Here is a 17,004-nt window from a genome sequence, read left to right on the forward strand (position 1 = left end):
CTGGGTCTGAAGCTCAGGGGGTTCTGTCCGCCAGGGAGCGGCAGCGGGGGGGTAGCGCGACGGACTGAACAGACTGGACAGATCGAGGAACAGTATCCTAGAAATAATCTAAAGTCCCAGGAACGCGATTCCTGTGCCGCTCACAAGAGTTGTTTTGCTGCGCAGTGACTTTGGTTGAAGTAGCCTGAAGTGTTAAGGAAATGCTGGACGAGTGTTGATAGAAGAAAGCGAGGGTTGCCAGAGGGAGACCGATGTTTAGCGGTTGTTTGTTTGAGCTGTGTTTCTGGACAGGGTTGTTAATTGCCTTGGTACTTTACTTATCGTACTAGGATTTAAAATTTGTAAAAAAAGGTAACTTTTTTCAAATTCTGAACTGGAAAACCCAGAGGCTAGAGCTTTTGTCACTGCTGTTTGCTAGCCCTCTTCTTCTATAAAAAAGAAGCAAGTAAACAGTTGTGTGGGGTTTTCTAAAGCAATTCTCTCATCCATACCTCACATAGTTACACAGCGGGATTGAACTGCCATTCTTCCTTTTATTATTTAAAAAGAAATCTATTGGCATAAATGAGAGATGAGCTCAGGACAGTGCTCTGAGTACGCCGTTGCCTTTGTATTCATTTAAGAACGAAGCTGAGGCTGGTCTTCCCTTTGTGTGTAACTCAAAAGCTGTTGTGTTGCATCAGTTTGTCCTGCTGTGAATCCCACTTTGTGGATTCCAAGGAAGGTTTCACAGCCTAAATGTTTCGGTCCTGTTCTGCTTTCACTTAACAACTCTTGATTTATTTATTTATTTTTCCGTTTGCTCTTAAATTTGCTTCAGGTAAACGTCGTGGAGGTGGAGCTGCGAAGCAGAGACAAGTCCAAGTTCAAAAGCAAGGCCAAGCAAAAAGGGGGGTGAAGAAAGACAAGCCAAAAAAGGGTGTCAGGTACGCTAGGAACAGGAGGCTCCTGCCTCCTTGGGGAGGGGGTATCACAGCAGCGGCTCTCATCCTGTGGCTGCGCTCTCATCTTTGCTTCATGTCTCCCCTGCTCTTTCTCTCCTTGAAAGCGTACTTGAGTGCTAAGTGCACGTTTAGGGTGCTTCTTTTTGCAGCATACTAGTAAAATATGTAGACACACAGGTATATAACTGTGTAAGATAACTTTTTAATCTATTTTGTATATCTAACTGCTGTGGTACAACTGGGCAGTCGCAAGCACAAGAGCAGACGTTTGGTTACGTGCAGCTACAGGGCCTGGCGGTCAAGCACTGAATTCCAGTATTTCAGTCTTTTCCATTTGTTTTTGTGTCACCGATGTCCCTATAGAGAAATTACAGTTGCTTCTGGTAGGACTAGTTCAAGACCCCCAGGGAACTACTCAAGACATGTAAGGGCACTTGATGATAAGTTGAGAGTCTTGCTCCAATTGTTGAGTTTTTGGTTGATTTTTCTAAATACTGCTGCAGAGCTCGGCTGACCACCGGGAACCAGCACCGGCCACTGTTGTGCTCGAGTGGCAAAGCACTGACTGGTGTCTTTTTCTTGGGTATTCTGTAACTACACTACGGCATTTTCTCTCTCTTTATTTAACTAGGTCCCAGGGAAAATACACAGCTGTCTGCTTAAAAGATCAGAGTGTAACAGGCCTCCACCTGGAGCTTGCCAAAGACTTTGTAAACACTCAGCTCTATGGACCAAACACCAACCGGGCACAGCGTAAGCACGTTGCTTGGGCACGTCTGCACCTACATTTGTCTGGGTTAAACTTGGTAATTAACACTCGTCTCCATTGCAGCAAATGAATTTTTTTCTCTTCAAAACAAGAAAAACCCTGTTAAAAAAGCTGCAGTTCAGTTTGTGGACAAATCTTGGGGTGAGTATAAAAAGTCTTAAGTACTATTTTCTGCATGTATGGTTTAAAGTACAATTTTAAATAAAATAAGGCTGTTTTCTTTCTCAAAGAACCACAGAAGCAGGGAAGGGCAGCAGGGTACTACAGCTGGAGTGGATGTTGTGAGCACTCCACTGGGGAAGGTGTGTTAGACAGAACTTGAAAAAAAATAACCTGCTTTTTTTAGTACACTGAGAAACAACATATGGGCGTAGAGCCATGTTTATTTGTTGGAAGAAGTGCTAATTGTTGGTCAGCCTAAATCCTCTGAGCTGTTGGAAGTTATTTCTGATGTGTGTAAAGCTTAAAGCAGGGATGTCATGACCCCAGAACTTGTGTGTGAGCACAGGGAAATGGCCCTCATTTCTCCTCCTCAAAACCGACAGAAAGGGGGACAGCCCCACGTTCAGGGACAGGAGAGGTGACGGTAACTGCTCCTTCATAGGCAGAGTCTGTACTTCAGAAAGCAGAGAGCTGCTGCACTCCCCTCATCCCTCCTGCTGGAGAGCACTGGGAGTTGGCAGCCCCCTGGGCGTGGAACTGTGGCAAACGAGATGGGAAGGGCTGTTGTGGCTGAAATGCTGCAGTAAGCAATGGAGTGCTGCTTTGCCAGCGCACGGGCTAAGAACATGGTAACAAACGGCATTTTGTGTTTGTTGTGCTTTTTTTAAGGGCAAGAAAAAAAGCAAAGAGCAGCAAGGTTTAAAAAGCGTTGGCTGGCGACACAGATCAAAAAGCTGGCATGAAGATGGCATTTTTTTTCAGAAGATGCTGTTACGGACTTCTGCTGCCAGTTTGTCTCTCAACACAACAAAGGTGGCTCTTCTTCCCCTACTTCTCTACCATTGCCACCGGAAGGCACGAACAGTCAAAGCTGTGCCCGAAGTGACTTCCCTGGTCTCCTCTCCTCCCCTTTCAGAAGTGGCTGAGGAAGCCAAGAAATAGCTGGGCCAGAGCAGGGACTGCAGCTCCTTCCTACTGCTGTGGGACAGCTGGTGTCACCACCAGGCTCACAGGCACCGAGAATAAAGATGAACCATGTTACATTTACCGATATGAGTGAGGCACTTCTTGCAGCCATCGATTCTTCCTGCTTTTCCAGTTACTTGCATCTCTAAAGAAAGGCAGTGTCCCTAACACCAGCTGCCACAGCAGGACACGTCTGTCTAGCCTGATTACCTTCAAGGAATAAGGGGTGGGTTGCTGTTTGGCTTTTTTTCCCCCCGCTCCCATTTTCCAGGGAGTACTGACTAAGCTTCTGTCAGGGCCTTGACTTGCCCTGTGAGCAGAACTTGCTCAGTGGCAGGAACACAGTAAAGCTGTAACTGCTGCCAGCCCAGCCCAGCCCCTGCACCTCTCAGTTGGAGCTGTTGGTGTGAATTCACGGGCCTGCAGGAGAAGGGCTGTGCTAGGGTGGAACCAAGAAAACGTAGCATACGAGGCCATGCTACCATGTCTGTAGAAGTAAGTTTTTAATGGCTGGTTAATTATGATATCACTACATTTTATTGCAATATAGTACTATTTAAGCACTTTTAAAAATGCAAGGTGTACAAAGATTAAATTAAGACTGTAAATTGACTAAATATTTGGTTTTTATATAAATAGGTCATAACCACACTGTGTTGACATGTAATACTGTTATAATACAACAGTTAAACTGGTGAGTCTACACAACAGAAGCTGTCTGTAGTTAAACAAGGAAACAAAGTTGAAAAGACCATGTTAAAACAAAAAAACTACTAAGATCAACAGGTTGGGATTGTAAGTAGCAACAAACAGATTCACTCAGCTCCTGAGTAATTCAAGTTTTACAGTACACATTAAAAAATATCATTTCTTCCCATCAACACTATATATCCAAACCATCAGGTGTTTATGATGCATTTTGCAAATTACACTGATTGAACTATGTAACAATGGGGGTGGAGGTTGGCAAAGTCATCCTGCTTGACATTTACATCACCCGCATGCTGATACATCCATGGTTAGTTCTGCTCTCCCGTCCCACCACAAGGCAGCAGGATTTTTGGTTTGTTTCGGACAATCGTTTAAAGGATTGGTACTTGTCAATTCAGATGTCTGACATTATCAGTGACACTTTCGTCTCTTAGTTGTCTAAGAGGTTTCAAGATGGAAATTCTCTCCTAACACTAAGTTAGAAATCATTTGCATCATGCTGTAAACTAGGAAGCAACATAAAGCGACAGACTTGTCCTTAGTACATAATTAAAATTCCAAATTCCAGTCAGCAGAGCTGGTCTGCGTTCCGTGCGGAACATGGCACACCACCTTGCAGCTCTCCGAATGCATAGCTAGTGGAGGTAGTCTTCCACTGTGGCGAACGCGCAGGATCCGATCCCCGATCGAGCCATCAGTCCTAAACACTGCGACGCCTGTCCCATGGCCAGGGCAAGCGGTGGTTGCTTTGGCAGATTGTGAGTCTCTGAGAGAAAAGGATCACAGTGGCAGTTAAAATACCTGAGTAGTTTCCCAGTGATGCACTGAAATCTTAAGCTTTCTTCAATGATTACTTTCACAGTTGTGTGTTTTACTTGTGAAGGCTGCTTTTTGCAGTGAAACTCAGCAGGAGCAAAACAAAAGGTGCTGGGGACCGCTGCACCTGAAGCCCCCCAGCCCTCACTTACCGAGTATTGCACTATTGAGCACAGAGCACACGGGTTCTCTTTGTATTGGGTCAAGCTGATTTCCAACGGGGCTGCTCCAGGGATCGGAATAAGCAAGTAAACTGAACGCGTCCTGTGGAAAGGCCATGTTTTATTACATCTCACAGCTGCTGCTAGCGAAGAAAACGAGGGCTGTGTTCTTCACCCATTTGGATTCACAATCACCAAGGTGATGGGCAGTGCCCATAACCAATACCAAAAGGATAAAGGAAACAGTAACAGAACTTGTATGATTTTGAGCCATCGCTATTTTCCTCAGAGAAAGACAAGAGTCAGCAGTATTTTAGGCAGTGACAGGGAAACAGAAAGCAGACTGACAAGTGCATGCAGTCAGTCTTTGACAGGGGAATTCTTTTCCAGAGTGGGCTCAAGTCAAGGTAAACTCAGGAGCGCACAGATTACCAAAGCGCACATTTTTAAGCATCTGTGTCTGTTCTTTCCTGCGGTTCATTTATCATTAGCACCATTTGATTCAAGAGGCCAAGCTACGTGGTCAGAAAGGAGACGGAGGGAAGTGCTACATTCACCTCTGGGTTTAATGGTACCATCGGATGGAACGATCGCTGCGCAGACAGGGCAGGAGACAGCGCTACACCATGGCTGGCTGCACTGCTGCGCCCAGGCGCACGCACACCACAGAGGTGACACCGGGACATTCACACCACGGGAAGTCTGCAGTTATTCACTGTACCTTGAGCATTTTCTTATTCGCTGTGTTCTTGCCACATTCTCTTCTCAGCTGCTCGCTCATTGCTTGCAATTCTCTTCCAAAATGGATCATTCTTTCAATGGCCGCTTGGCTGCCGCCACAGAGCTGACGCCTTAACTGACTTGAATCTACTTCTGCAAAAGCGATATCGTCAGCATCACCACCACCTGCCCCTTTGTAGACACTAAGAGACTTAGTTAACTAACGGCAAAGGCCTTTAGTTTTGCAACAGTTCACTCTTAACTAACTAGACTATAAATTTTACCTTCAATTTTTATGGGAACTTAAAATGAGTAATGAAAACAACAAGTCTGTGCAGTTCTACCTGTGAGGTTCTTTGGCATCGCACTTCTGAAGATACGCCAAATCCAGAACTGCTCACAGAGAGTAAAAACCCCTCAACTTCCAAACAGCCACAAGGGACGCTGCTACAAGACAATCATTTCGACTGTTGATACACCTTGCAGAAGATACTAACTTAGTAATTCGGACACTTCAGGCTTGTTTTGTCATCAAGCAGAACACTACAAGTCACTGCTGTGTGCTACAGTATTTCACAATTCTAGTGATTTTTTTAAAGCTACTAATGCAGCCTATGAACAGTAAATCGACTCTTGGCTTCTCCGAGTTTTGCCTTTTTTTAATTTGCAACTAAAGCAACCTGTAAAGAGGGAAAAAAAAAGGCAAAAAAAAAAAGGCATTTCATCCATTCCTTGGTTTTTGCATTAATGGAATAAAGGTTGAATCAGAATTTTTATGAACACTAAACTTATAACCCATTCTTTCTGATTTTAACATCGCTAACCTAGTGGTGTATTTTTACCACTATTTCAAACCAGGATTTGTAAGTGGGCACTTCCCCCACCGCCCCCTTACATGTGGCGGTATGGCCTCTGAAAAGAAATCTGCCTACTTAACATCACATACAAAGCACTAAGGAGAATATTTAAATATTTCAAAAACCAAAACACCACCAAATTCAAACTGTAGGGAGGAAACAGTGCAGGTTGAGGAGCCACTTTTTTTTTTTTTTTTAAAAAACAAGGTGAAGCATCTGTCAGTCTTTGGGCAGCAGTGTTTGTTGCTAGCTGCAGCCCAACTAGGACATCACTTTCCAAAGGCAGAAAACAACTCTGTTAACTGGAAAAAAAAACCAACAAAAAACCCCCCACAAACGACTCTGTCCCTGTGCAGCTGCTTCATGTCTGTCACAGAAGCCTCTGTGGGAAAGGCTGCAAGAGAGTAAAGAAGTGTTTTGTTTTGTTTTTTTCCTGACACAGAAAGGAGGCCTTGTTATTATCCAGTTTCAGAGCAAGAAAAACAAACGGGGCGATTCCAGTCCCCCCTCTCCCGGGCTGTGCCACGGTCATATTTGCTTTTCAGCCGTTCCCTGGCATGTACCAGCAGCAGCTGCACCCACCCTCAGTGCAGTGTCGGGCTGCCGCTACTCCTGCGTTCTGACAGGTCACCAGCCGTGTCCCGAGTTTCACCCGAATTAATTAAACTATTAATTAATGCCCGGTCAAGTCAATTGTTGGAAAAGAGAGTTCTGCAGCTGCAGAAAGGATTCCTCCCCTTTGCCAGGCACTGGCCGCAATAACCACGAGCATCCAAGCTGCAGCAGGAGCACGTGGAAGGGCTCTGCCTGCCCCGAGGGGACAGGGCCAGCCTGCACCCCAACTGACAGAGCCAACAGCACCACCCAGGGCCTGCTCGCAAAGGACATTTAAATACTCATCACTAATATCTATATGGGCATGGCAGTGTAAAGCAGGTCAAGTAAAACAAAGTTATCTTTTAGATCACACCTAGGTAAGACAGACACTTTAAAAAAAAAACCCAGAAAACACCACCACCAAAACTCCTCCCAAATAGAGCTCTTTTCTCGAGCATTTAATGTTCTTCAGTGTAAGTGATTGGGGATTTCTGCTCTTGCTGTCGAGTGCAGCGATGCCGTGAGATCCAGGGGAAGAGGGAGCAGCAGTGTGCCAACCCTAACCCAGGCGTGCTGCACAACAGGATGTCTCTTCTCAAAGGCATTTCTTTAGAAACTGGGGCTGGATTCAATATCCCTGAGTTACCAATTTCCCCTGTTCTCACACAGACATTGAATCGGCGGTTTTGTAAGATTTACGTCAAAACAGCAAAACAATCAAAATTAAAATTTGAGCTAATATCCCTAGTTTTCAAGTTGGGAAGCATTGCAAGTAAAAACATAACCTTGTTGTCATCACTTAATAAAAATGTAAGAAATATCACTGCAGACCCATTTCTGTGTCACATTCTTCCATTTCGTGATCATGTTTAGAACTACCATTTAGGAAGCCATTGGATGAAGTCTCAGCAACCCCATTGGAGTAGTGATCTGTTTCCATGTCTACATCATTGCTGAAAGAGAGAGCAGTAAATAAAAGCTTTAGTCAGATTTAAGTACTCGGGGTTATCTTCTTCACAACTTCAGCACGGTACTTCCTCACCTTGGCTACTGAAAAGCTGCTGTTAAATGTTACTAAGTTCAAGCACAGGTTTTTTTAACTTAGCAAGGGGCGACACCAGAGCACCAAGAAAATTTCAAGGTGCTCTCAACTAACATTAGCATTCCATAAAAATAGCACTTTCAAATGCTGAAAATTTAAATGTGCCCAGCAGTATTCAGGACTAAGTAGTAGTAACCCTCTCTAAATACACACCAAAAAGTTCTTACCTTATTTATGTATCTGCACATTCACAGAGCTGGAGAAAACGCATTGAGAAAACAGACTATTCCCATTTTGGTTTAGAACACGGTTAACTCGGTACAGAGTCTACTTTGAGAATATCAAATTTAGGCAAATAATTATTTCAAAAAAAAGCCTCAGTCACTCATTTACTGTCAGTGGAATGACAGGAAAAAACAAGAACAAGCCAGAGCAGATACTGAGCAGGCCAAGACCCTGAAGAGCTGCTCAGAGGCAAACCCAGAGCACACTGCCCGCAGCAGGGCACAGAAGCACTTTTAGAAAACGCCAGCGTGGCGCTGGGGACGGAGCTTTGTGGAGTTACATCCTAGCCTGTTCTGTTTCACCATGGAGAGAAACAACCTAAAACCTCTCTCAAGACCAAAAAGATTCAATTTAGAAGTTTAATATCTTGCTTCTAAGCAACCAAAACCACTGTTTTCCTTACAGAAGGGAACCAAAAGGCCTCTCGGCCTGGGCAACACTCCAGCCAAGGAGCTTTCTTCCTCCTGTGAAGAAAACCTCCAAGTTGCCTGGGCACTACTGCCAGGTTTTTTGGCTGACACAAATGCAAAACATGAAGTTAAAAAGTAAATTGTCACTCTTACTTCCTCCTGCCCCAATCACCGCTATCCAACTGAAATACTTTCTGTTACCACCACCACATCATCCCATCCTAGTTGGTAGTTTTGGACAACGCAGCCGAGTACCGCTGCATTTCACACAGAATTAGGTTCTGCTGCATCGGTGCAACCCAGAGCTTAATATTTGCTGGTTACAAGCAACCGTATGAACTCTGCTTAATCCAGCTGTTTCCATTCTCTGAATCGATGTGTTTGCACCAGGGACAGGGAGCCGAGTAGGCAAACGATTCTTGTGTGTGCAGTGGCAGGGAGGTACCATTCGATATGCGTCTCAGTTGTGTTTACTTTTACTTTGCAGATACTGCCACAAATGGAAAGTCTTCCAGATCCTTTTCGTTACCTACGTGCAGCGTGCTTAAAGCAGTGTCAGTGGTCTAAATTAAAAACCCAAGTGCCAGAGAGCCAGTTCATCTTCACTGTACAACTTCAAAACTGGCCAGAAATAGCTCTAAGTAAGGAAATTTGGTTTTGCCTATTGCATTTCTTTAACCAAAGAGGAGAAAACAGCCTATCGAGCTTGAGAAGCTAACACCAAACCACACTAGAGTGATCACAAGCTGTTGGCCCCACAAAATGTTTCAACTGTCCTTGGAAAATAAAAAAATAAAATAAAATAAAAATAAATCACATCGAATCCCACAGAAAACTCTTCTCTGCAACACGAGCATGTGGACAACACAAGCCTTAATGTAAGTTAGAAGCATGTGGAGTTTATTCACCTGGGATAGCTGTTAACCTGCTGTGATCTTGATACATTTATGTTGTTGAGCTCTGGTACATTCAAGCTGGTGGCCATGTGTTTACTGTGACAGTAAGACTGATGCGCTTTATTTGATATTACTCCATTACTGCAACTACTTTCAAACCCTGAAAGAAAGTTTTAATAATTGTAATCATCTACAAACTTATTCGTACGCACCAATTTTAAGAAGCGAAATAAGCAGAGCTTAGTTGTTCCCGGTCAGGAAATGCCAGATGTACCGAACAAATAAACACAAATACTTGCCTCCGCATTTCAGGTATTTGAACCTTTTTAAGGCCTCTACAGTGCAGCAGCATTATTTAACAAGCAGCAACAGACACATGAGAAGGTTTTTCGGCTATACTTCTACACCAGTAAACCAGAAAACTGCGGCAACCTAGAATCATTTTTTAGAACCAATACATCATTTCTCCAAGATCTGAAAAATCTTTTCCAGGCCACTCTAATCATTATGAATGGCAGCAGACATGCATCTTACTAATTCCTAATCACGTAATTGTCTTCATAAATACGCAGTTAAGATCCAGTGCTGAAAATACTTTACATGTTGCTACACTTAAACACAAACTCCCTCCTTCCCTATGTAATTATTTGAATTATTAATACTGTGCTCTGCTAAATAAAATTACACCATGTTGTAAAATTACCATGCCTGGCTGAAAATCTCTTCTGACCCTTCTAAAATATAATTAAGAAACTACTATTTGAAGTAAACATGAAATTGCCAGTTCTACCGAGCCCAAAAGCAGGAGCTCCCTCCTACCTTCCAATACAGGTTGCAGGAAGGGCTTGTTATGAACAAAACAGTCGCTGCCGTTCAAGAAACCTCTGACTTCAACTCTAATAATACAATTCATCAACTCGCTTATAAAATGGTTCCTCTATATTCAGAATTTGAAAGTCAGAGGTACTTTCCATCAGGCAGCCCACTTCAAGAACAAACAGAAAACCTGAGTGGACCTCCAGCCACACACAGGGCAGCGCGGTCTCCACACGGAAGGAAGCAAAGCGAAGCCGCTGCCTTTCCAAGGGCAGTCGGTATTCCAGCAGCCAGGCTGGCAATCCCACTGGGAGGGGAGGAAAAAAATAAATTAAAAAAAAAAAAAGCAACCCCTAAATCAGCTGCAGTTTGGATCGAGGAATGAACAGAAGTTAAAGCTGATGGTCTCCGCTACCTTGAGAGTCTTGGTTTCAAAGACAACACGTTCAGGTTATCACTTTAACGCAGCCAACAGCTCCTTTGCAGGGTGCTCTGGTCGGCGCGGGGACCTCTCCACAGGCACCCTCCGCTCTCCACTGGGCAGCTTGGAACACTTCCCACCCAACCTTTGCCACTGCCCAGACACTCAGAACTGCTCCAGCTGTGCAGAGCAAAACTTGTCTGCCAGCAAAAGTCTTTTCCCCAACCGCTCCACCCAGCTTCTCCTATTTCCTACCCAAGGGCAGCTGTTCGTGCTAACCCCACCAACACCACAGGGAATGGATCGCTTACACCACCTTGTCCACACCATAAATTATCTTCGAGAGGACAACAGAAAGTTGTGTCAGAACTTCCCAGCTCCTGGCAGCAAGAATTCCTTAGAAAGCAGTGGCAACGTACTTTGCAAACCCTTAATAAAACCAAGAGCGCATGCAAGAAAGTTTGATTCCATTCATGCACTTTCCATTTCCCCAGTGACCGAGAATCACGTACTTTAACCGTCAGAACAATGCTTTTACACAAAGCACTTGGTCCCAACTTTTAGATAAAACAAATTGTTACTCTGCGTGTATTTGTAATTTCTCTTGACACTTAACTGTTACGTGGTGTGGTTTATCCAAATCTACAAGGTATATCCTCCACGTCAACTTACCAGAAAAGTGCGTGCTGCTCCCTTTGCCTGCTGCCAAATTGTGAATATTCATTCCATGGCTGGGACTCATGCTAGGACTACTGAAGGACCGGGGGCTAACAGGGTAACTGTCTTGAGATTTTGGGCTGTGGCCTCCCAAACACCGCACTTCGCTGTCTGTACCATTCACCATCTCTATAAACTGGCGCACCCTAAACAAAAGGCAAAACAAGTTAAGCTAATAAAACAACTTTCAATTCACCAACGATAGCAACGATTTAATTTTAGCGTAAAATATACAAAAAAGTCTGACTCAACAAAACGCTGGATGTCAGTAACCCAATCGTCAGTAAGCTTTGGAGTATTCAGCCAAGAATACACAGTGACAAAATTTGTGAGGGAGAACAGGAATATTATTATCCTTCGAGGACAGACTTCGTCAGTAAGTCCTCGACGTTTAGTGCCCTAAACTGTATTTTCTTGGTTTAACTGTTTTACTGGAGGGGGCAAGGTTATTTCTCGAGAAGGGTATGTCCTTACATTGTCACGTCATTTCTCTAGAACTAAATGAGAACGTGGTTTGACTGCCTGGAACGGTGAGCGTTGAACAGTAACTCTTAACTAGAGAACAGTTTGAGAAGCAAGCTCGCATACAAACCTTCCCCTTAGAGCCTGCTGCTCTTTGTCAATTTTATTTTAGACAAGGAGGTTTTACTATGGACTTTAAGGAAGCTCAGAACTACGACTTTATGGTTTAGGCTTGGGTAGCCTCAACAGAAGAGGCAAAATTTAGCAAGGCAGACTGAGGAAGAGATAACATACAGTTGATGTTATCGAGCGAAGTCTTTTCATCAAAACGTTCGCGCTCTGCGAATTCTGTGAGAAGTCTGCAGTCCTATCACGTGAATTCTGTGCAGCACTTGAGCGTGACAGACTTCAAACACATCCCGAGTTACTTGACATAAAAATTAAAGTGCTTTGTTCTTATAGGAGATAGATTCGTTTTTCCCCCCTGTGCAAACACTACAACGTGATACCAAATTCTGGAGGATCAGCGCAGCTGGCGAGCACAAATGCCAGAACGAAGGTGACTACTGTGTGCCCGGGAAGCCAAGAGGACTCTTTGGGATTATGGAATCTCCACAGTATTAACCAGAGGTTACTAGTAAAGTGACACAGAGCATAACAGCTCATTTAAGCTCTATTTTTTTAAAATCAGTCAGCCCTTTGGAGGAAGAGACCAACTTACGCCAACAGGACTCAACCTTCCTGACTATGAATGTGTATCGGTTTGTATTTTAAGTTTTACTTGACACCCAAACTGAATAAAATTGATTCATAAAAAATTACAAAGCTTAGATCTAGAGAACAGGTCTACAGTGAGATGATTTATGCTGCAAAACAGGACCTTGATGACAAAACCTAGTTAAACATGTAGCAAATAATAGAGCATAAAAAAGTGAACTACACACATTTTCTAAAAAACGCTGCTTAACTTTGTTTAAATTTCTGTGAAAGCTTTAAACGAGTAACTGTCTCGTCTCAGAAGGTACTGTGCCATCTATAAACACACATCTGTATAATTTGAAGACTCACTTTAATGCAAATAAGAGATTAGGATTTCTTTCTAGTAAACTTGGATACAACTGTTGTGTTGTTTCAATGGCTTCTCCCATTCTTCCTGCTAAAACCAATTTCTGAATTCCTGTTCACCAAAAAACAAATAAGAGATTAGGATTTTTTTCTAGTAAACTTGGATACAGCTGTTACGTTGTTTCAATGGCTTCTCCATTCATCCTGCCAAAACCAATTTCTGAATTTCTGTTCACCAAAAGCAACATCAGGCAAATGGACAGCGTATGGAATAACACATGGAAATTAACGATTAAAAGACACTGCAACCATCAATCAACAAGGCTTTTTCCTCTTAGAAAGAGGGTAAAAAGAGATCATGCTTCCTTAAAATGTTCAACAGGAAAATGTAAGAACCGCACTCCGCCTACATACATCTAAATGAGTACTCAATATTTTTATTGCCAGCACACAAGTACTTTTAGAGCCAGATTAAGATTGCAGACGCTCTGCTGTGATTTATTTCGCTTTTTCACACCGTTATAAATAAGCACATACCAAACTATCGCCACCCAAGAACATCCTGATCGCATCCCGCTCCCACAGGCAGTTTTAACCAAAACCAGAATTTCGTCTCTCTCTCCCCTACCCCACGTGCTCCCCGCCAGGTCACAGCAGCCTAAACCTTTCCACAGGAGCCCCGGCTTTAGTCGATGCTCCTGTTGCTGTGACCCAGCACAAGTCACAAAAAGCCTCACGAGGTCGTAAAGCGTCCCCTGGAACTCTGCCCCTTTTTGCTGTTCAAAGTCTAAACGTCTGTCAGGACTAAGCCTGTTATTCCTGTTTGTGACCGGCCGCCAGCTCTCACCCCCGCTCCTTTAGAGACATCGTGCCCCTTGGTTTAAGGCAGGTCACAAGTTCCCGATCGAGAGTAACACGACAGGTAATCGACCACGTTCAGTTACAACTTCCACAGATTTAGAGCAGAAATTCATCTTAACTGGCTGTTTGTGCGTGGGGAACTTCAGGGGCCAGCAAAGAACTGTACTACGGAGTGAGGGCTGAAAGGAAATTCTACAGTGATGCTCAAGAGAAAAAGTTTTACATATTTGTTTAAGGGAGGAAGAAGAAAATAAAAAAAAAGGATGTAACGTGCTTTCCAGCCTTACTTTGTCTATTTTTAATGGAAGCTAATTCTTCTAGCACAGTCTGGTCTGTGGATCTGGCGAATGCCTCTGCTGTTGCACAGTATCCATGGTGAACTAAGTAAGATGATACCATTCTAAAAATAAACAAAAACAAAACCCGGAAACACTCATTACATACAGGTAAGAAACCAAGGACTTCGTGAACGTCAAAAACCCTTTTTTGAAAAAAAAAAAAAAAAAAGAGACCGAATTAAAGAACTCTACTCGAAATTTAGAAATTTCTGTACAAAGCTGGACAGAAGTAATACAGTTAAGAGCTGGAATCTTCTTCAAAACACCGTGCGGAAAAGCAATTTAAAAGAAAAAAATCAATGTATCAGTTTGTTATGATGAACTTTAATAAAAAGATTCATCACCTGAAGGTAGGCTCAATTACCTGCTAACTGAGGTGGGGTTTTCCGCTCATTATATAGGCTCTTTTTTTTGTTTTTGAGGAAGAAATAAAAACCGTAGAGCCCCAACCACCATTTCCCAGGTGAGACACTAACAAGCCACAACTTAACCCGGCACGTCGAAGGCCGAGAAGGCAAAGTGAAATCTCCAGAGTCTGAAGTATTAAAACTGCCCATTGCAATGACGACAATTTTTCTGAACTCCCCAATCCAAATTAGATACATCAAACAGGAATGGGAGCTTTATACTCATCATTATAAACTCTTAATTATTAATGACGTATATATCTCTTCCCCAAACATCTATTCATGCTCCATTTTAGACACATTTATCAAACTTGCTATGTTAAAATTATTTGTACTAGTTTTTAACACTATCTGCAACTTCTTGCCCAAGGTGGTATGTTTTAAAGACCTCCAAAATCATGCAATTATTAACTTTATTTTTTTAAAATGAACAGTATTCAAAGCCTTACTTCTGAATCATTGTTTGCCACTCTCCTTCCCGATCTCCTATTGGAAATCTGTCAATCTGCGCTTGAATTTTGGTTCTCCACTCTCGCATATAGTCTTCAATATCAAATACAAACGGGTGTTGTCCAAAATTAGCATCCACAACCTCTCCTGGTGTTTGAAGCCCTACTGTAGGGTACAAGTTTGGCTGCAAGAAATTTTTTAATTAGTTTTTTCCTCTTAATCTAATTCCACGCTTCTTTTTCCTTTATTTTTTTCATCTCTAATAAAATCCCCATTGCCATCAGTAGCGCAAAGAAGCAAACACCTCTGGATCACTGGTCCAGCAGTTAATTTCTACGAATCCAGCAATATTGATTAATTTTATTCCCAGTGGCCATAAGTTTTTTATTTTGAAAGAAGAAAGCATTACTGACCATTCTCTTTCTAGCCAGAAAATACTGTGCTCAAGTTTACAACTTCTGGGTTCAATCTTACAAAATATTAAGTATTTTTTTTGGTAAATGATTTTTAAAGACCAGGAATAAAGTTTCTTTTAAGAACAGAACAAAAATTAAACTTACAAAGTGGGCCATTTTCCTTTTGGGCTGAAATACTTAAAACATCGGTGAATTTTAGCAGTAAGAACTGACAGGATAGAGACCTCATTAGCCTCAAAGTCCAAGTGTAGCACCTAAGAAGAACTGTAACAGTGCACTGAAGTTCTCGTGAATTCTTGGACTTGTATCTAGGAAAAGACTTCAAAGCATTTATTGTTGTCTCAGTTTTATTTTCTGCTTAGAGATTAGGTTTCCACACGAATTTGAAACAGGCCAAAGATGAGAAAAGTAAAATCTGCCTGTAGGGATTAAAGTAACTTTTTCTGAAACGCAACCAGCATCTTGGCAATGGCAATGTGATCCGTCGGGGTGCTGGGCAAGGGGGCTTTTGTTGCTCTCTGTTATTAATTTATAAATACACTGCAATCAGAGGTGGTTCGATGGAAAGGTATGCTCGTCTCCAGAACCGCACACTAACTCAATTAAAGCTATCCACCAGGAGGTACGACGCGCAGCTCAGTAGGAACACCGATGCCCAGAAAAAATGGAAGAAAAACATTCCGGTTGTTAAAACCACGCTCAAGCCGATCTTGCCTCCATTTCCACACCCCGACCACCACTTTTTTTAATTTCTTTTTTTCAATAGATAAAATTTGCTCGCAGTGTTACCTAGTCTAAACTAATCGACAAAGCACAAGTCTCAGATCTTTTAATGAGATTAAAACGATCGGTTCTAACAAGCTTCAAGCTTCGATGCCAGCGCCAGCTGTCCCGTGCTAGCGAGGAGCACGGCTGCACCCCAGCACCCCGCAGAGCCAGGACTGGGGCACTGGAGTCCTACGTGAGAGGTGCCCTGGGTTACCGGCTGCCTTTTTCCTTATTATCTCTCCTCGCCTCCTAAGGCCACCACTCCTAAGGCCAGCTGGGAGCGCAGCACGCTCCGCATCCGAACCAGATTAAATCACAACTGAAGCGGATGAGGAAAAGGAAATGAAAAAAAGGAAAAACCCACCACAACAAAGTAAGTGCCAGTAGCACAGGGAACACATTTATAACAATTTTAAGTACAATTTAATTGACTGGAAAGCTAGAAAATGTCAGTTATCAGTAGCTTTCTCTAACGAAAAAAAATAATTTATTTTGATATGTTCCATCCTATGGAAGGAAAGATTTTGAAAATTAGGCATCAGGTTTGGGTTCTGGTGACTGTTACAAGCAGCCTTCCTGCATACGACACAGGTGCACCGTGTTGGTGTTTAATACAGCAGTGACTTGGTACGTAAGGCCTGCGTGTGTCAAAGTATGTAACAGCTGCACCTATGTCAGATTTTCTGCTAAATCTCTGTTAGCAGTGCCTGTTAAAAACCTGAAAAAGAAAAAGCCCTGTGAGGATCAGTGTAAAAACAAAAACTTTTTTGCTTCGATTAACAAATTGTCACTGAAACGACGAGGAGAAATAGCCGGTACTAAGTTGCTTAAGAAGATTAAAATTCTATTTCCAAGAATTATACAGTAAATATGGAAGAACACAGAAGGAAAGCTGTTTGAAAATGCACTCATCTTACCGGTAAATCTGTGAAAGCGATGCCTGTAAC

General features: G+C 42.8%; 1 protein-coding gene across 1 annotated transcript; it reads right to left on the reverse strand.

The window, feature by feature from the left end:
• Positions 1-3,359: 3,359 nt before the first annotated feature.
• RANBP9 (RAN binding protein 9) lies at positions 3,360-16,992 on the reverse strand. The gene is made up of 10 exons (XM_009876872.1): positions 16,975-16,992; positions 14,873-15,057; positions 13,966-14,078; positions 12,821-12,929; positions 11,246-11,436; positions 9,349-9,496; positions 7,535-7,656; positions 5,251-5,402; positions 4,521-4,632; positions 3,360-4,318 (listed from the first exon to the last, which is right to left on the reverse strand). The coding sequence occupies exons 2-10, from the start codon at positions 14,959-14,961 to the stop codon at positions 4,188-4,190; spliced, it is 1,167 nt and encodes a 388-aa protein (XP_009875174.1). The 5' UTR covers positions 14,962-15,057; positions 16,975-16,992; the 3' UTR covers positions 3,360-4,187.
• Positions 16,993-17,004: the final 12 nt, after the last annotated feature.

Source organism: Apaloderma vittatum, unplaced genomic scaffold (assembly GCF_000703405.1).
Source record: "Apaloderma vittatum isolate BGI_N311 unplaced genomic scaffold, ASM70340v1 scaffold23759, whole genome shotgun sequence".
Classification (NCBI taxonomy): Eukaryota; Metazoa; Chordata; class Aves; order Trogoniformes; family Trogonidae; genus Apaloderma; species Apaloderma vittatum.